The sequence below is a fragment of the Bufo bufo genome, chromosome 1, assembly GCF_905171765.1.
Source record: "Bufo bufo chromosome 1, aBufBuf1.1, whole genome shotgun sequence".
NCBI classification, from domain to species: Eukaryota; Metazoa; Chordata; class Amphibia; order Anura; family Bufonidae; genus Bufo; species Bufo bufo.
The window spans coordinates 606670536-606691872 of NC_053389.1; the positions used below are offsets into that span (position 1 = coordinate 606670536).

The window sequence follows — 21337 nt, forward strand, 5'->3', positions numbered from 1 at the left end:
GCCGAACGGAGCCTATAGACTATAATGGGGTCCGTTATGTTTCCGCTCAGAAGAAGATTTTTGAAGCGAAGACAAAAGTCCTGCATGCACTACTTTTGTCTCCGCTCCCAAATCTTCTTCTGAGCAGAAACCTAACGGACCCCATTATAGTCTATGGGGTCTGTAGGCTCCGTTCAGCTCAGTTATGTGCCAAATCCGTCCTTTCCTTTTTCCTGCTCCTAAACGGAGCAGGAGAACGGAAAGGCTGAACGGTGATATGAACCAAGCCTTAAATGAGTAAGGCCCCTTGCAGACGAGCGTGTGCAGATTAGGTCTGGATGCGTTGCGAATGCGTTTTGTGAAAAATGCGCGATTTCGCAAACAAAGTCATTCAGTTTTGTCTGCGATCGCGTTCAGTTGTTCAGTTTTTATCACATAGCGTTTTAATGCGTTTTGCACTCACCTGATAAAAAAACTGAAGGTATACAAACAACATCTCTTGGCAACCATCCGTGAAAAACGCATCACATCCGTACTTGCTTGCGGATGCGATTTTCACGGAGCTCCATTTACTTTTATGGGGCCAGCGTTGAGTGAAAATCGGAGAACAATGAACATGCTGCGATTTTCATGCAACGTACAAGTGATGCAGATGTACACAGCCCCATTGAAATGAATGGGTCCGGATTCCGTGAGGGTGCAATGTGTTCGCATCACGCACTGCACCCGCGCAGAATACTCGCTCGTGTGAAAGGGGCCTAATACTCCAGATTGCTACTTTTTATTTATATTTCCTCTAAAGTATAACCCTTTAAAGTGTCTTATTTATGTGTTATGAAGGAAGCAGTAGGTGACAATGAACGTGCTCTGATGAACATGGGGTTTCTCCTCTGCAAAGACTGGTTGTCAATGGATGGTCTGTCTCAAAAGCCATATATAAAGGAACATGGTATGCCTGCAAACTAAGGCTAAATGCATACGATCAGGATTGCGCGCAGAAAATCCGCACCGTAGGTCATGTACATTGTATTCTATGAGAATTTGAAATTCTCAATGCACAGTGACAGCAGGGCAACCCAGAGAGAAGGCAGGGACAGTTCCCAGGTGTCCCTGCCTTCTAGACCGCTGTATACACAGCGCTCACCGAGCGCTGTGTATACAGAGCAGGAAGTGCTATGCGCTTCCTGTTCCGGCCCGGCGGTCATGTGGCGTATGTCCCACAAAATGGTACCAATAAAACCGTCACTTCATCGTGCAAAAAATGAGCCCCTACATAAGAAAATCGCTCAAAAAAGCTATTATTGTGTTAAAGTTAAGTAAATAAAAAAAGTATACATATTAGGTATCGCCGCGTCCGTAATAACTAGCTCTATAAAAATATCCCATGACCTAACCCCTCGGTTGAACACCGTAAAAAAATAAAAATAAGAACTGTGCTAAAACAACCAATTTTATGGTCACCTTGCCCCATAAAGTGTTTTAATGAATGATCAAAAAATCATATGTACCCAAAAATAGTACCAATAAAACTGGCACCTTATCCCCTAGTTTCCAAAATGGGATCACTTTTTGGGAGTTACTACTGTAAGGGTGAATCAGGGGGGCTTCAAATGGGACATGGCATCTAAAAACCAGTTCAGCAAAATCTGCCTTCAAAAAACCATGTGGCGCTCCTTTTCTTCTGTGCCCTGCCGTGTGCCCTCACATCAGTTTACAACCACATGTGGGGTGTTTCTGTAAACCGCAGAAACAGGGTAATAAATATTGAGTTTTGTTTGGCTGTTAACCCTCAATGCGTTAAAGAAAAAAATGGATTAAAATGGAAAATCTGCCAAAAAAGTGAAATTAAAAAATGTGATCTCCATTTTCCTTGAATTCTTGTGGAACACTTAAAGGGTTAACAAAGTTTGTAAAATCAGTTTTAAGTAACTTGAAGGGGCGTAGTTTCTACAATAGGGTCATTTATAGTGGGTTTCCACTATGTAAGCCCCACAAAGTGACTTCAGACCTGAACTGGTCCTTAAAAAGTGGGTTTTGGCAATTTTCTTAAAAATTTTAAAAATTGCTTCTAAAATTCTAAGCCTTCTAACGTCCTAAATAAATAAAATGACATTTACAAAAAGATGCAAACATAAAGTAGACATATGGGGAATGTTAAGTAATAAATATTTTATGAGGTATTACTTTCTGTTTTAAAAGCAGAGAAATTGAAATTTCAAAAATTGCGAATTTTTTAACATTTTGGGTAAATTTGGGATTTTTTCATAAATAAAGGTGAAATATATTGACTCAAATTTATGACTACATGAAGTACAATGTCTCACGAGAAAACAATTTCTGAATGGCTTGGATAAGTAAAAGCGTTCTAAAGCTATTACCACATAAAGTGACAAATGTCAGATTTTCAAAATTAGGCCTGGTCAGGAAGGGGGCAAATGGCCCGAATGTAAAGTGGTTAAAAATCTGCAGCATGACAATTTATTTTATTTCTTTCGCCCTAAAAAAAAATTAATAAAAAGGTTATTTAATACAGTATATAGCCCAAAATGGTTCCTAAAAAAACCTACAACTAATCCCACAAAATAAAGAATTTAAAATTAAAAAATTAAAAAGTATGACTGCTGAAACATGAAGGGGAAAAAAGTTACTGGTCCTTAAGGCTCCACTCACACGTCCGTGGTGTGTTGCAGATCCGCAACACACCCGCCCGGCACCCCTATAGAAATGCCTATTCTTGTCCGCAAGCTGCGGACAAGAATAGGACATGTTCTATCTTTTGCGGAGCTGTGGACCTAAAGATCGGGGCCGCGCTCCGCAAATGCGGATGCTGACAGCACACTGTGTGCTGTCTGCATCCATTCTGTGAGGAGGTTATTTTGGAATTTTAATTTTAGGCCCCATCACTGAGCCCTAGTTGAAATCTTTTGCAAGGCACAATAATTATACAGTTGCATCACATTATTAGAACTACTTATGACATCGGCAGCGTGTAGCTCATGAAGGAAGTCACGTGTGGTGAGCTGTAGGTGGGTATATAAGGTGTGCGATAGGCTGTCTGCACACATATCCCTCATCGCTGTCATGGATAAAAGGGGTAATATATCAGAACTGCAAAAAGGGATGATTATTGGCTTTCAGCTCCAAGAGGGCGACAGTATTTCTGAAACTGCGCAGTTTGTGAACTGTTCAGGTGCTGCTGTGGTGAGGGGGTATCATGAGTGCGCACATGGCACCATTGCGAGTAGGTAAAGTGGAGACTGTGGAGCATCATGTGCCATTGATGTGAGAGGTTAACATCAGCTATGAAGGTGCGGGAGGGTGGACCGACACTCTACAGGGGAGCAGCACACCACCAAAATGAACCAGGCACTATCAGATATGTGTCTAAGGCCGAATGCACACGGACGTGAGCGGTCCGTGGTATCCCGGCCTGGCATCCTGCTGAGAGCAGGAGCGCACGGCGTCATTGGTTGCTATGACGCTGTGCGCTTCATGCCGCTGCTGCACTATAGTGATACACTTGCATGATCTATACGAGTGTATTACTGTACTGCGTATGGGGCGCTGAAGCAGACAGACGGTCACTGCACATCTGCTCACAAAGTTGCCTTGACAGAAAAGGTTTCAATTTTCGCAGCAGTATCGGAATTGAACCTCTGCTGATTGCCAAAGGGTTGTCTTCTCTGAGGAGTCATGTTTTTTGCTTCATTGGACGGATGGACATTGGCCTGTCATTGCGGAGAAACATCAGAGGACAAACACCCTGTACCCAGTGCTGGAAGAACACAAGCTGGTGGTGGCAGCGTTATGGTCTGGGGAATGCTTTTGTTGCATTCTCTTGGCCTATTCATCCATGCGGAAGGCACTCCCAACCAAATTTGGGTATGAATCGATCCCTACAGATCACGTACATGATGATTGTCTTCCCTGGGCTGGATGGGACCTTCCAGCAATATAATGCAACATGTCATACGGTTAAAAATGTCCAACATTTGTTGGAAGCGCATGACTGAGACTCCCAAGTACTACCCTGGCCCCCTAATTCCCCAGACTTCAACTCAATTGAGCATCTGTGGGACCACCTCAATCGTTATGGATCCTCCCCCACGTACCCACCTGCAGTATACCTGACAACCTACCTTACCGAGTCTCCCCCAGCCCATCTAGCTGGTGTCCATGCTGTACACTGGAGTTACTCTGGATGTTGGCTGGTGGTCATAATAATGTGGCTCCACTGTGTATTTGAAACATACTAATTTTAATTTATTTATTTTTTTCCTGGGATTGATCATGGTCAAAAGTGCTGAACCTCATACAGGTTGACTAGCTAGGAGTGACACTAGGAAGGCTCGTCCCCGCCGTGGCCTGCTATTGGCTGCCAAACCGACCCCCCTCGCCCCGTATGTTTTGATCTGCGCGACGGGGGAGATGCAGCAGTGGCCGTGCATCAGGAGTGACGTGGGTGCCGGGGACTGGGGTAAGTATAAGGCCTCAACCACACGACCGTTGTTTTGGTCCACATCCGAGCTGCAGTATTTGCGGTTCGGATGCGGACCCATTCACTTCAATGGGGCCGCAAAAGATGCGGACAGCACTCCGTGTGCTGTCCACTTCCGTTGCTCCGTTCCGTGGCCACGCATGAGTCATGTCCTCTTCTTGTTCGTTTTGCGGACAAGAACAGGCAGTTTTTTAAATGGCTGTCCGTGCCGTTCCGCAAATTGCAGAACGCACACGGACGCCATCCGTGTTTTGCGGATCCGCAAAACACACAACGGTCGTGTGCATGTAGCCTAACCTGTATGAGGTGCCTGGGCATTTTGGTGTTGAATAACTTCTTTAAATGCTTCCCCTCCCTACATCTCTGATCTGCTTTCCCTACTTCTCCTCTTGTCTGTTCTGTAGACAGTCGTCCAGACTCTACAGGATTTCTCACGTGCCTCACCCACACTCTGGAACTCACTACCCCAACACATCAGACTCTCCCCCAAGATCCTAACGTTCAACAGCAACCTAAAAAATCCACCTCTTCAGGAAATCCTACCACCCAATGAGCATTTACCCCCACCCACTGTCACTCCCCTTCCCTTGTAGACTGTAAGCTCTTGTGGGCAGGGTCCTCTCCCCTCTGTACCTGTCTGTTAATAGTTTTGTGTGTATCATATGTGTATTTTTTCTATTATGTATGTATAACCCTCTCTTGATGTACAGTGCCATGGAATTAAAGCGGTTTCTGAAACTGTATAACTGATGATCTATCCTCAGGATAGGTCATCAGTATCTGATCGGTGGGAGTCCAACACCCGGGACCCCCGCCGATCAGCTGTTTGAGAAGGCACCGCGGCCTTCTCTCCGCTTTTCCGAGGCCAAATGATGACACATTCCTCAGTCACAGCTTAGTCCCATTCAAGTGAATGGGACTGAGTGTGATACCAAGCACAGCCGCTATACAACGTACCACACTGTGCTCTGTGAGCGCCGCTGCCTTCTCAAACAGGTGATCGGAGGGGTCCCGGGTGTTGGACCCCCTTCGATCAGACACTGATGATGTATCCAGAGGATAGGTCATCAGTTATAAAATCTTGAAAAACCCTTTTAATGGCGCTTTCAAACAAATAATAATAAAATACTTGTATTCCCAATAAACTTAGAGAATATTCTGCCTCCTTCCACTGGATCATCTGGAGTTTTTAGAATATAATTAGGGATGAGCGAATCAACTTTGGATGAAACATCTGAAGTCGATTGGAATAAAACTTTGTTCCAATACTGTACGGAGCAGGGCTCATTCACATGACCGTGGTTTGGTTCCACACCCGAGCCGCAGTTTTTGCTGCTTGGATGCGGACCCATTCACTTCAATGGGGCTGCAAGAGATGCGGATAGCACACCGTGTACTGTCCGCATCCGTTGCTCCGTTCCGTGGCCCCGCAAAAATTATGAGTCATGTCCTATTCTCGTCCATTTTGCGGACAAGAATAGGCATTTCTATAAAGGGCCGTCCGTTCTGTAAATTGCGGAAGGCACACGGGCGGTAAGCCCTTACCTGTGCCGCGAGCTAGTCTGAAATCAAATGCAGTCACCGGGAGCAGGCAGTTCCGAGAACAGCCGATGAAGGCCCCCGGCGGCTGTTCTCGGAAATGCCTGCTCCCGGTGACCGCATTTGATTTCAGACTGGCTCGCGGCACAGGTAAGGGCTTACCTGTGCATTGCCGGACGGGTGAGTCTAACCTTACTAAAGATGGCAGCCCGCATGTGTTCGCTGGTGAACACTGCTAACTGGCCATCACTGCTCAGGAGCTAAGGAACCAGCCTAGCGGCCATTGGATAACCTCTTCACCTATGCCTTATACATCAGTCATAACTTTCACTTAGAGATCCGTGCCTTCATTCTGGAGAAAAAGTACTTTTAATCTATATGTAAATGTGGTTAAGTGCACCAAGGGCGGACCCGAGCCACTCTGTGCACACTTGACAGCTGTCTGCCTCTTGATTAACAGGACCTGGTCCTTTCATTCAAGGAGAGCGAGGGACTGGCAGAGGAAGCAGGAGGGGTGCACGGATTGCCGATTCACACATGGATTAAAGGTACTTTTTCTCCAGAAAGAAGCATCTGATCAGTAAGGGCTGAGCTAGTCCTGCAGGTATAGCGCCTGGTATCAGTGAATTTCCTGCTGACAGGGTCCCTTTTCCAGGATTTTACTACTGATGATCCTCAGGACACCTGGGACCCCCGCCGACCAGTGTTTGAGAAGGTACCAGCACTCCTGCGAGCTCCGCTGCCTTCTCTCCGCTCCGTACATTGTATAGCGGCTGTGCTTGGTATCGTAGCTCAGCCCCATTCACTTCTATGAGGCTGAGAGTCCCGGGTGTCGGACCCCCACCGATCAGATACTGATGACTAGGGGCGGACTGGGAACTTAAAGCGGCCCTAGAAAAAAAATGATAAAAGTGGCCCCATGTTGTCGGAGTGAAATACAAGTAGGCGGGGTCAGCAATACCACAGCGCAAAATACCTTCCTATCAGAACCATATACCACAGTGCAGTACAATATACTGCCCCAAAAGCTACCCGGCTGTGGTGGCCATCAATAGCTGCCATTTTCTGTCCTCCTCCAGTTGACTGTAAGATATGGAGCAGGGGGCTTAGGAGGTGAGGTGCGGGCCACAGCGGTTGAATTCAGGAGGACACGTGTGGTCGCCTGTGGGGTACATGAGTACCCGCTTCTCACAGGGTTAATTACTGCTGAGAGCTCATTATGTACCCGGCCATTGGCAGAGAGGAGGGCTCGGGCAGCACCTGGGCATCGGCCCACCAGGAAATTCCCTGTAAGGCTCCATTCACACGTCCGCAACGTGTTTTACGGATCCACAAAACACGGAAAGCGGCAATGTGCGTTCCGCACATTGCCGGCACTAATAGAATATGCCTGTTATTGTCCGCAATTGCGGACAAGAATAGGACATGTTCTATTTTTTTGCGGAACGGAAGTGCGGACCCATCGTGCTGCCCCATAGGAATGAATGGGTCCGCAATTCCGTTCCGCGGAATGAAATTGCGGACGTGTGAATGGAGCCTAAGGTGTATGGCCAATCCGCCCCTGCTGATGATCTATCCTCAGAATCAGTAGTAAAATCCTGGAAAACCCCTTTAAAGCATCACTATCATTTCAGAAACCTCCTGACATATCCGTGACATCTCTGCTTGGTTCATCCTCAAAGAGTCAGCGCTTTTCTAGAATAACAAGGTTTTCTGGGTCTATTCTTATGATGGTCAAGAACGTTTGATCGCTGGTGGTCTGATCTCCAGGAAGGGGCAGAATAAAGGTCCCTTCAATGTTCGGGTACTTTCACACTAGCGTTGTTCTTTTCCGGCGCTGAGTTCCGTCCTAGGGGCTCAATACCGGAAAAGAACTGATCAGTTTTATCCTAATGCATTCTGAATGGAGAGTAATCAGTTCAGGGTGTCTTCAGTTCAGTTCAGTCCCTCTTATGTTTTTTGGCCAGAGAAAATACCGCAGCATGCTGTAGTTTTATCTCTGGCCAAAAATACTGAACACTTGCCGGAATGCTGGATCCGGCATTAATTTCCATTGAAATGTATTAGTGCTGGATCCGGCATTAATTTCCATTGAAATGTATTAGTGCCGGATCCGGCCCCTAGTGTTCTGGCAAAACGGATCCGCTCTTTCAGTCTGAGCATGCGCAGACCATTAAATCTGTTTAAGTAAATAAATACCGGATCCGTTTTTCTGGATGACAACCGGAGAGACGGATCCAGTATTGCAATGCATTTGTGAGACGGATCCGCATCCATCCGTTTGCGTCCAGATTGCCGGATCCGGCAGTCAGTTCCGGCGACGGAACTGCCTGCCGGAATCCTCTGCCGCAAGTGTGAAAGTACCCTTACAAAGATACAGCGTCTCGTCCAGTAGTTGTGCCCCTTCATTCTGCTGAGCAGGCCTACACAGATGAAATACTGGTGGCCTATCCTTTGGAAGGGGCATGAAAGGGGTTGGAAGATGTGACAGGTCCTCTTTAATGTGTCAGTGGAGAGCGGAGAGAAATCTGCATGTACCTTTACCTGCCAGTGCTCCTGTCACACAATTACAGAATGTCAACTGAATGGCCTGATGTCTATGGTCAGATTTTCCAGGGACCAGACATCTATTCTGCTGCTTTCACTCCAACTACAGGGCAGCCTATAGACAGCCCTGCGGAGAGAGCACCCACGTGACTGACACAGGCGAGACAACAACACTGGGGCCCCTCGACGCAATACCCAAAGGGCCACCTGCAGCGCCCTCACGTTCACATCCCTTACCATCCGGCCGCTGTAGCGTTCCCTCCGCCCTCAGGTGTCACCGGCAACTGACCGGAAAGGCGGGAAGCGCAGGCGCCGGACTCGGGGGGCGTAGCCGCCAGCCCCATAGGGCGGGGTCATAGAACGGGAAGTCATTATCTGATTGGCTGACTAGTGAAAGAAGGCTTTAACAAAAGTCCTCTCTTGGCCAATCACATTACAGATATGATTACTCGGCGTTGTTTGTAAGCTGGAAGCGCCATGGTAACTGCGTTCGCTGCCGGAAGTGCAGAACAGGTGACTTGTGACAGTCTGCGCGTGACGTCATAGAACCTTTGTCTCTATACACTGTGTCCAATTCACACTAGGCTTACTGCGTCATAGATTGTTCCAAATAAAACAGCGTGTCGCTTTATTTTGGACACCACTGTGTAAGGGAATAAACTAGGAGTAGTCCACACTCATTCCCTTCCAAAGTACTGCAAGAGGTTGTGAACTAGTTGTACTATCCTGTACACCACTGGTAGAAGTTGGCTGTTGTCTCAGCGTTGTGGTCATCAAGTTGATGACACCAGGGAGATATCAAAACTGGTGTAAAGGAAAACTAGTTTAGCTGCCCACAGCAACCAATCAGATTCCACCTTTTATTTTTCAGAGCTCCTTTTAAAAATGAAAGGCAGAACCTGATTGGTTGCTATGGGCAGCTAAGCCAGTTTTCCTTTACACCAGTTTTGATAAATCTCCCCCAGTGTTCCATCAGGATGAGAAGGTGAAGTCAGAAAGGGCCATTACATGGTGCCCAGCACCCACTTGATGGTTCATATTGTTGCGCTATAAATGTCTGCAGGTAAGGTTGAGGTACTTCCATCCAACTGTATGTGTTCTGTACTACATGTAAGGCTTCATGCACACGATCGTATGTGTCTTGTGGTCCGCCAAAAAAAATCTTTTTTTTTTTTTTTTGCGGATCTATTTTAACAATACCTAAAACGGACAAGAATAGGACATGTTCTATTTTTTTTTTTTTTTTGTGGGGCTACGGAACGGACATACTGATGCGGACAGCACATGAAATGAATGGGTTCGCATCCTATCCGCAAAAACCCGGAATGGAAACAAACAACATTCGTGTGCATGTAGCCTAAGAATGAGTGATGGTGAGACCTGCTGTGACACTGAGCAGAGATCTACGTGGATTGGCACAATGAGCACACCCGTGGAGCCTGAGGAGCAGTGGAGCCCGTGAAACCATCCTGTGCGGACAGTGAGACACAATAAATATTAGCTACATCTGTATTTGCTCATAATTCAGCTTGAAAGATTGTCCAGGAGAGGTCAGAGAGGGTCAGGAGAATGAGCGGACAGACGGGTGGATTTATTCAGACAAGCTGCAGAAGCCAAACAGACCAACAATTTGAATAAAACCTAAAAACAAAATGTTTTTAAGGCAAAAATACTTGTAAATAAATAATAATAAAAAAACAACAACATGGCTCTGAAGGTGTCCACAACCTTTAAAGGGATTGTTTTATTGATGAGCTATCCTCAGTATCAGATCCCTGCCAATCAGAGGATTGAAGAGAAGGCCGTGCTCCATGCGAGCAGCCTTCCCTTCATTGTCTACCTGAGTGAGCGGTGTAATTACAAGAAACGTCCCATTCACATCTATGGAATGTAGTATACGCTTGAAGCGAATGGGACGGCTTCTTGTAATGACACCTGCTGACCGTTGAGGATGCAATGAAGGGTAGGCAGCGCTGATTCAGCACGCCCCTTCCCTTCAACCAGCTGATTGGTGGGGTGCCGAGTGTCGGACCCCCGCCGATCTGATACTGATAACCTATCCTGAGGATAGGTCATCAATAAAAAATAACTTGGACAACCCCTTTAACTTGCCACTGCTTTCATAGATTTACAGTATTACAGGGGTACTCCAGTTTTATAATGACATGCACGAGCACAGTCCGTGGGGCAGCCGCAGCGGATCGCAGACCCATTCACTCCGTGGTTCCGTTCCACACCATTCCGCATCTCCGGATTTGCGGACCCATTGAAGTGAATGGGTCCGCATCTGTGATGCGGAATGCCCACGGAACGGCGCCCGTGTGTTGCGGATCCACAAATGAGGTCCACAATACAGCAACGGGACGCACACGCCCGTGGGAAAGAGTAATGCCTCATTCATACGTCAATGTTTTGGTCAGTGATTTCCATCAGTGATTGTGAGCCAAGGGAGAGATCTGCACCTGTCCTGTGTTTAGAGCCGCACCTGGTTTTGGCTCACAATCACTGATGGAAGACACTGACCAAACACTGATGTGTGAATGAGGCCAAGCTGGGCATGTTGTATTTTCTCTTGAAGAGATTGCTAGTCGTCCAACTGACTTTCTTGTACAAGTCATTCTAATAGAGAACGTCAGATGAAAAAAAAAATGCTTTCAAGAGAAAACACATGTCCATTTGCTTTGACTTATTAATACTGATATACCATGACCTGGATGAATGAGAACCTTCATTTTGTGGAGTATTATCAGGAGTAGTGTGAATGTGAAGTTTTATTGTACAGTAAACCACATCTACCTCTATGGGTGCCCTTTTCATGCAACGGTTGTGTAATACAGCTATGTGCCTAACACCTTAAAGGGAATCTGTCACCAGGATCTTGGACTATTATCTGAGGTAATACATGAATAATCGCAAATGTAGAGAAAAGAAAACAGCGGCACTCACCAAAAGGCTCCATTCATACGTCGGTAACGCGTTTTGCGTATCCGCAAAACACGGACACGGCAATGTGCGTTCCGCATTTTGCGGACTGCACATCGCCGGCACTAATAGGATATGCCTATTCTTGTTCGCAATGGCGGACAAGAATAGGACATGTTCTATTTTTTTCGGGAACGGAAATGCGGACCCGGAAGTGCGGGTCCGCATTTCCGGAGACAGGCCGCACGTCGTGCGGCCCCATATATATGAATGGGTCCGCAATTCCGTTCCGCAAAATGCGGAACAAAATTGTGAACGTGTGAATGGGGCCAAAACCTTTTCACAGCTTTTATTGCATCCTTGATAAAACACAGGGGATGCAGGTATAGCACAGCAAAAAGGCAACAGCCGTTTCACGCTTCCTACACTTCCTCAGGCCTCAGCGTGGTGACGCCGGCGTGCAGGCGTAATATACCCCCACGTTGGCATCATCACCATGACTACATGAGACAGACTCAACAAACAAAAGTTAAAATCAACTGTACAAACAGCGCTTTGCCCCTGCCTCCCTCTTGCCCCTACCTGGTGCTGCCTCACCTGGCCTCATTGGTGGTGCACCCCTGCCCAACGGACCCATAGCATTTGTTCTTATAATCCATGCAGCTTCTCTCTGTAGAAGCATACGATTCCTATCTCCACCATGATACCTGCGCATCTCAGAATGTCATCCCTTCCTTCATTTGATGAGTTTGTGGAATATGTGACTAGCCATATGAATATGCAATTTACCAGTACAATAGATGCTAAGGAACTGGAATTTTTAGATGTGAAGGTTAGTATACGGAATAATAGTATATTCAGTACTGTTTTTAGAAAACCTACTTCCACAAACTCACTCTTGCACTATGGTAGCTTCCACCCGCCCCATGGGAAATTGGCAGTACCATATGGACAATTTATGCGCATGAAAAGGATTACAACAGATAAGGCCCCTTTCACACAGGTGAGTATTCCACGCAGATGCGATGCATGAGTTGAACGCATTGCACCCGCACTGAATCCTGACCCATTCATTTCAATGGGGCTGTTCACATGAGCGGTGATTTTCACGCATCACTTGTGCGTTGCGTGAAAATCGCAGCATGCTCTATTTTGTGCGTTTTTCACGTAACGCAGGCCCCATAGAAATGAATGGGGTTGCGTGAAAATCGCAAGCATCCGCAAGCAAGTGCGGATGCGGTGCGATTTTCACGCACGGTTGCTAGGAGACGATCGGGATGGAGACCCGATCATTATTATTTTCCCTTATAACATGGTTATAAGGGAAAATAATAGCATTCTGAATACAGAATGCATAGTAAAATAGCACTGGAGGGGTTAAAAAAAATAAATAAATAATTTAACTTACCTTAATCCACTTGATCGCGCAGCCGGCATCTCTTCTGTCTTCATCTGTGAGGAAAAGGACCTTTGATGACGTCACTGCGTTTATCACATGGTCCATCACATGATCCATCAACATGGTAAAAGATCATGTGACGGACCATGTGATGACCAGAGTGACGTCACCACAGGTCCTTTTCCTGCAAACAGCAAAAAAGAAGACAGAAGAGAAGCCGGGCTGCGCAAGCAAGTGGATTAAGGTGAGTTTAATTAATTATATTTTTTTTTAACCCCTCCAGCCCTATTGTACTATGCATTCTGTATTCAGAATGCTATTATTTTCCCTTATAACCATGTTATAAGGGAAAATAATAATGATCGTGTCTCCATCCCGATCGTCACCTAGCAACCGTGTGTGAAAATCGCACCACATCCGCACTTGCTTGCGGATGCTTGCGATTTTCACGCAACCCCATTCATTTCTATGGGGCCTGCGTTACGTGAAAAACGCACAAAGAGGAGCATGCTGCGATTTTCACGCAACGCACAAGTGATGCGTGAAAATCACCGCTCGTGTGCACAGCCCCATAGTGCGGGTGCAATGCGTTCAACTCACGCATCGCATCCGCGCGGAATACTCGCCCGTGTGAAAGGGGCCTAAGGGATTATATAGTGAGGAGTCATTTTCAAGAAGAGAATCTGAATTGGTTAGGAAAACATATACCAATGGGTAATTTTACCTGTGGACATTGTTCCATGTGCAGATTCGTTCATAAATGATATCTGAGAATATGGGGTGTTGATCATGTTGTAAAACATTTCCTCTTTTGTAAAACACAATTTGTGGTATATGTCATCTTTTGCCCCTGCGGCAGATTCTATATAGGTAAGACCATAAGATGCCTGTATGTCAGGTTTAGGGCGCATAGGAGATCGCTAGAGACACGAATAGGAGCATCTTTCTAGACTGATAGAACATGTACATGAGGCGCATGAAGGAAGAGATGATATTCTGAGATGCGCAGGTATAGAAGTGGTGCAGGCTCTGGATCGTGGTGGAGATAGGAATCGTATGCTTCTACAGAGAGAAGCTGCTTGGATTATAAGAACAAATGCTATGGCTCCGTTGGGCAGGGGTGCACCACCAATGAGGCCAGGTGAGGCAATCAACTCAGGCAGCACCACTAGATCGTTCTTATTGTTCAAATCCAAAGGCAGGGGTGCACCTAGCCTTTCTGCTGCCTGAGGCGAAAACTGAAACGGTGCCCCCCTACCTTTGGGTTTGAACCATAAGAACGATCTAGCGGTGTTTGTATAGTTGATTTTAACTTTTGTTTGTTGAGTTGTCTTATGTAGTCATGGTGATGATGCCAACGTGGGGGTATATTCCGCATGCACGCCGGCGTCACCACGCTGAGGCCTGAGTAAGCGCAGGAAACGCAAAACGGCTGTTGCCTTTTTGCTGTGCTGTACTCGCATCCCCCGTGTTTTATTGAGGATACAATAAAAGCTGTGAAAAGATTTTTGGTGAGTTCCGCTGTTTTCTCTACATTTGTGGTTTCAAGAGTTGAGGCAATAGTTGGGCTGAGCACCGCCAGTGAACACAAACTCCTGAGCGCATGATTATCCTATTACTCTATGTGAGTGCACTCTCGGCCTCTCTACACAATTCGTAATACATGAATAATACTCAAGATAAGGAGTCCAGATCTCTATTTTATTTTCTTACTCTACCCCCCCCCATTCCTCTGCAATCAGCGCTTCAAGCTGCACTGAAATACATTGTTGGGACTGCTGTACATGTGCACAGGAGTCCTCTACATTAATCCCGACAAAGTAGTTCAGAGCATCTTTGAGGTTGACAGTGGGGGACTGGGGGGGGGGGGGGGTTAGCAGTAGGAAAATAACATATAGCTATCTAAACTCCTTATCTGCAGTACTACCAATCCCCCAGATTCCCTTTTACGGTGACCTTAAAGGGGTTGTCTTACTTCATAAAACATCATTTATCATGTAGAGAAAGTTAATACCAGGCACTTACTAATGTATTGTAATTGTCCATATTGCTTCCTTTGGTGGCTTCATTCATTTTTCCATTACTGCTCATTTCTATAGTTACGACCCCCCTGCAGTTTACCAGCAGTGGTCGTGCTTACACAGTGTAGAAAAAAGCACCAGCCTACGCGTGCCCCCTGAAGTGAGACAACCCATTTAAACTCCTTGTATATTTACTTTCAAGTTTCTGCCTGTCTCCCCAAGATACTGGTTTCTACATCATTCAAAAAAGGGACACCCTGTAATGGTGCCACTCTGTAGTGGGCATGAGACATGCCATGCAAAGACCTGTGCTTACCATGCTTTGTTAAACTGAGCATTTGGAGATACAGGGGATTTTTTATGCATACATTTTAGAGTCTAGCACTTACTGTATAAAAGCTGGGTCGGCAGCTCCAGTCCTCCTCGTTAATCCTAATCATGGTTTGAGCCCAGCACAGGACAAAAGGTAAGGTGGATACAATTGTATAGTTGTGATCTTCAAAGAAATGTAAAAGTGAAAATGGATATGGTCCTCTATCTTCTCTAGTCTGAATGTCCCCAGTCCTAAAGTCTATTGTATTGTCAGAAGCATACACGCTAACACGTTGTCTGGCCGGTTTATTGAGGCTATGGTTGCCACTGGTAGCACTGTTAGGGACTCCAGAGTATGTGCCATGGTTATACATTCATCTCTTCCTCGGTATTTAGTACAACACAATTCAGTGGTCAAACTCATTAAGGTGTCCAGTATTATATCTATATTTAACAATCTAATACCCAACAAAAAGCCTACTTTGCTCTCCTCTCAAATACGTGATGTCTGTGGTGCGTTGCAGGCACTTTTTTCAACATACATATACCTTGTATACCCATATGTGGTGTTTATGGGAAACATACTGTAGAGGTAGATTTAACAATCATTTGCAAGCCATCTATTTAGGGCTCTTTCACACTTGCGTTCTTTTCTTCCGGCATAGAGTTCCGTCGTCGGGGCTCTATGCCGGAAGAATCCTGATCAGGATTATCCTAATGCATTCTGAATGGAGAGAAATCCGTTCAGGATGCATCAGGATGTCTTTTTGGCCAGAGAAAATACCGCAGCATGCTGCGCTTTTTGCTCCGGCCAGAAACCCTGAACACTTGCCGCAAGGCCGGATCCGGAATTAATGCCCATTGAAAGGCATTAATCCGGATCCGGCCTTAAGCTAAACGTCGTTTTGGCGCATTGCCGGATCCGACGTTTAGCTTTTTCTGAATGGTTACCATGGCTGCCAAGACGCTAAAGTCCTGGCAGCCATGGTAAAGTGTAGTGGGGAGCGGGGGAGCAGTATACTTACCGTCCGTGCGGCTCCCAGGGCGCTTCAGAGTGACGTCAGAGCGCCCCATGCGCATGGATGACGTGATCGCATGGACACGTCATCCATGCGCATGGGGCGCTCTGACGTCATTCTGGAGCGCCCCGGGAGCCGCACGGACTGTAAGTATACTGCTCCCCCGCTCCCCACTACTACTATGGCAACCAGGACTTTAATAGCGTCCTGGCTGCCATAGTAACACTGAACGCATTTTGAAGACGGATCCGTCTTCAAATGCTTTCAGTTCACTTGCGTTTTTCCGGATCCGGCGTGTAATTCCGGCAAATGGAATACACGCCGGATCCGGACAACGCAAGTGTGAAAGAGCCCTTAGACGGGTTGTTTGACCCCCATTGCTTCAGTGACTTGACCACTAAGGCCGGTGAATGGCTACAGCAGCTCATGTGATGATGGAGGGCACGTCATATTTTGGGTCCACAGGGGAATGGAAGCAGTAAGGATGGGAGGGAACCATGGTGCTAGAACAGAGCACTGGTGACTAGGTAAATGGTCTTTTTTCCCTTAGGCGGAACAGTTGGCAATACATATTGTCGGGTTTCGCTCTGGTAGATAGGGTAAGCGGGCACAGTACAGAGGCAAAATACAAGTTCTTAACTCAAAACGTCAGTGTTTATTCACACTTGAGGCAATTGCACAAAACAGCACGTAACTTTGCAGTCTTGGTGTTAATTCACACACAATGGAAAGTTCATATAGCACAAGTCACCTTGCTGTCAGTTCTGCCTCCAGTAGTCCACAGCAGTAGTTTCCCCAGCATGCAGCTCTCAGCCCCCCAGCACGGCACAAAGAACCCAAAAACAGAGACATCTCTGCTGAGCCCAGCTGCCTATTTAAGCCAGGTGCTGCCAAAACCCGGACTGGCACTTAAACTCCGGCCAGTATTTGACCTCACCTGGCTGGAAACCCGCCCAGCCGCACATGCTGGGAGGAAAATAACTGTCTTGCCAGACACAACCCATCACTGTGTCACAATATCTACAGTTGTGGTAGGAGGTGGACAACCCCTATAAAGCTACAGATATCGGACAGGGCAGAAAAATGTTGTGGGATATGTTTTTTCTACCCTGTCAAGAAACAGGACAACTCAGTTGGATGGACTAACTGTGGTGTGAACAGAGCGTTACACTCCACAGAGGGATATTTCTAAGAATGACAGAACTTCCTATCTAGGGCTAGCTTATGGGTCCTTGCCACTCAGTAACATAGTATTATAACCCAGTGAACTGGTAGTTAACGCTCTGAGCATAATAGTACTTTATGGTGATGGCGCGGGTTCAGGACTTTTTGTTGTGCTATCACTTCGGAGTTATCTCCAATTATAGCAGCCGGGTGCCAGCTGTATAATGCAGCTGGCACCCGGCTGCTATAATTGGAGATAACTCTGATCCTGGAAATTTGTACCCTCAGATGCCACGGTCAATAGTGACTAAGACATCTGAGTGGTTAGAGGGAGGGAGCTCTCTTTGTCGCGAAATCAGCGCCCAGCGAAGACAATTGTGGAGGCCGAATACTTGTCATAGCAACAGGGGGTCCTTCTGAATGGCCAAGGCCTGTTATAATCTGGCCACTATTACATCCTGCCTCTGCTCAAAATGACTATGCACTGTAATACAGGAGAACGATCACAGATTCAGGCCCTTTAAGGGGACGTAAAAAAAAGTTAAAGTCTTTAAAAATATTGATCTGCGCAGCCATAAAAAAAAAAAAGCCAGAACTCCCCAAAAAGATTAAATAAAAAAATGAACAAAAAGTCCCATATATCTCAAAATAGTAGTAATAAAATGTCACTTGCCCCACAAAAAAAGAGACCTCACACAGTTCCATTAGCAGAAAAGTAAAAAAAAAAAAAAAGTTATGGGTGTCAGAATGTGGCAACACAAAGCAAGCTTTTTTATTCTTTTTTTTAATCTTTTTTAATTTTTCAGAAGTAGTAAAACATAATATAATACTAATGTTTACTACACAATGAACACTGTAAAATCAAAATCCTAAAAACAATGGTGCCCAAAGAAATGTTTTAAACAATTATACAATACATTAGAGTTACCTGAAAATGTTGGCATTAAAAAAAGACAACTTGTTCCACATATAAAAAGGTAAAAAGGTCTATGGCTTATGAACTATGAGGATCAAAAACCAGCCTTTACCTTACCAAACTGTGCTGTGTCCTTATTAAGGGGTTAACAGGCAACCAGAAAAATGAAATGTTCATTGATGTAGAAAATAATTTAGTAAAATAATGACACGAAAGTTCCACAAGAGGGCGCTATTGTATATATATTTTTTTCTTTTATTGTTTTATAAATGCATAGTTTGTGATGAATCCTCTGAAGATGTAAGTTTGGTCAGATGACTGCTGGCTTTTGATCTACAGTCCTTTTCGAGGGCATTGTTACTTAAAGGGGTTGAGCCAGAGGTAGCCGAATACAGCCCTCAGTTATCTCCGGTGCTCCCATACAGAATGAATTAATGGAGCAGCACTGCTTGACCCACATGCATGACCTGCCACTCCATCAGAACGGGGGAGCAGAACCCCTGCTCTTGTGATCTTTTGGGGTCCCGGTGGATAGGGGATCACTTAAAAACTTGGCACGCCCCTTTAATGAGGACCTGTCACCAATCCAAAATGGTGAGATATTTATATGTTCTAGTTGGCCATGCTCCCCACCCCGTTTTGCAGTAATGTCCTCCAAGTTCTCTGGCACCACACATGTCAGCCTGAAGTGACTACCCACAGAGGTGTAGCTCGTTACTTCTCTTGCTAGGTGAGGTATCTCCCTGCTGCGACAATCTCCGTCACACAGCTTCCTGATGCAGCGTGATCTTGCGAGGACTGGGACTTCTCGCGAGACCACGTTGTACCATAGCTTCTCGCAGGGCAGCGTCGCTCGGACTGGAGTGAGACAACGCCGCAGACAAGAGCACTCTCTACAGTGGTTGCGCTCTTCTCTGCAGCGGTGTCTCACTCCGGTTTGAGACGCTGTGTGATGGAGATTTTCCGCTAGCAAAGAAGAGAAGTAACTATCCACACCTCTTCAGGAACGTTACTGTGTGTGTGGGTGGTTGACACATATTCATAAGTGAAGGTATGCCATGCTCAGGGAAGCATGGCTAACTAGAATATATAGATATCTCACTTTTTTGAAATGGTGACAGCTCCTCTTTACTTTCCTATAATTAAAGCGAACCTTTCACCTCATTTTCACCTTATAAACCAGCAACAGTACCTTATAGATTATCTTGAGTGTGTTGTTATGCATGTTAGTGCCGCTTTCCTGGGCTCTTTATACTTCAAAAAATCGTCTTATAATCTTCACATTCTGTGCTCCAACAGTCATGCAAACAGTCAAGGGGGTAGCCCTTCCATCTCCTCTGGCCGTACCGCCCCTGCCCTAACCCCTCCTCTATGCTCCTAACTGACAGCCGGCTCAGTCGCCGGGACGGCGCTTCTGAAACGTGCGCATGCGCCGTCCTCCTGATTCGCCGCGCAATCCCGTCTTTCTTGCTGACAGAAGCGCGATCATGTAAGAGAATCGCGCATGCGCCTTACGCAATGCCGGCCTGTCTGCTCTCCCTCCCGTGCGCGCGCTCCACTATTGTGAGCAAGAAAGACGGGATTGCGCGGTGAACGGACGGCGCATGCGCAGGAGGACGGCGCATGCGCACGTTTCAGAAGCGCCGTCCCGGCGACTGAGCCGGCTGTCAGTTAGGAGCATAGAGGAGGGGTTAGGGCAGGGGCGGTACGGCCAGAGGAGATGGAAGGGCTACCCCCTTGACTGTTTGCATGACTGTTGGAGCACAGAATGTGAAGATTATAAGACGATTTTTTGAAGTATAAAGAGCCCAGGAAAGCGGCACTAACATGCATAACAACACACTCAAGATAATCTATAAGGTACTGTTGCTGGTTTATAAGGTGAAAATGAGGTGAAAGGTTCGCTTTAATTATTATGTTGTTTTAATTTCTTTAAAGGAGTATTCTCATCTGAGACAATGGGGGCATATGACTAGGATATACCCCCATTGTCGAATAGGTGTGGGTCCTACCTCTGGGACCCACACCTATATTGAGAATGGAGCGGGCCTAAGTGGTGGCTGGAGGACTCCGGTCCGGCCACCACCAAGCGCTCTCCCCATAAAAATGAATGGAACCGCACCGCGCATGACCGGCCACCTCTCTCTTTCACTTCTATGGGCCCAACGGAAATAGCAGAGCCAGTGCTCGGCTATTTTCGGCGGCCCCATAGAAAATGAAGGGAGGGCAGCTGCGCATGTGCAGTGCGCACTCCACCACTTTCCGGGCTCTGTTTAGGCGATAGGTGCGGGTCCCAGCAGTGGCACCCACATCTATCAGAAAATGGGGGCATATCCTAGCGACATGCCCCCATTGTCTCAGATGAGATAACCCCTTTAATCTCCACCTGCATTAGAAATATGTTACATGGTATAAATTCCCATTTTATATGTAATTTTCTATACCATTAGTCTTTACACTCCATTTCCCCCAATTACTTCAATCAAAGAAGTGATTTCTCAAAAAAGGACCAATATTGCGCCAAAAGCAGAAACCACATTTACTAACTGTATATACTAACATGCATTGTATAACCACTGATATCCCAAGAGTGTTTCAGTCTGGTATGTAACTTGCTGTGACATCACAAATGGGTTTCTGTCAGATAGCTGCTGTGACATCACGCGTTTGTCATAAAGTAACCTATTATGTCTTCACAAGCTTGTTTTAGGCTACTTTCACACTAGCGTTTTTACTGGATCCGGCAGGGTTCAGCAAAAACGCTTCCGTTACTGATAATACAACCGTCTGCATCCGTTATGAACGGATCCGGTTGTATTATCTTTAACATTGCGAAGACGGATCCGTCATGAACTCCATTAAAAGTCAATGGAGAACGGATCCATTTTCTGTTGTGTCAGATTGTATGACTTGCATTGGGGGTCATGCCGGATCCGTCTTGCTCCGCATCCGATGACGGAAAGAAAACCACAGCTTGCTGCGGTTTACTCTCTGGTATGGGAACGCAACCAAACGGAACGG

At 46.2% G+C, this 21337-nt stretch overlaps 1 protein-coding gene across 2 annotated transcripts in view; it reads right to left on the reverse strand.

Moving 5' to 3' along the window:
• The window catches only part of SCAPER (S-phase cyclin A associated protein in the ER), a 318889-nt gene extending 310022 nt beyond the window's left edge, over positions 1-8867 (reverse strand). For both annotated transcript variants that reach the window (XM_040413608.1, XM_040413607.1), the window contains exon 1: positions 8801-8867. In XM_040413608.1, the coding sequence (XP_040269542.1) occupies positions 8801-8803 (3 nt within the window). In that variant the 5' untranslated portion in view covers positions 8804-8867. The remainder of the gene's footprint in view (positions 1-8800) is intronic.
• Between the last annotated feature and the right edge of the window lie 12470 nt (positions 8868-21337).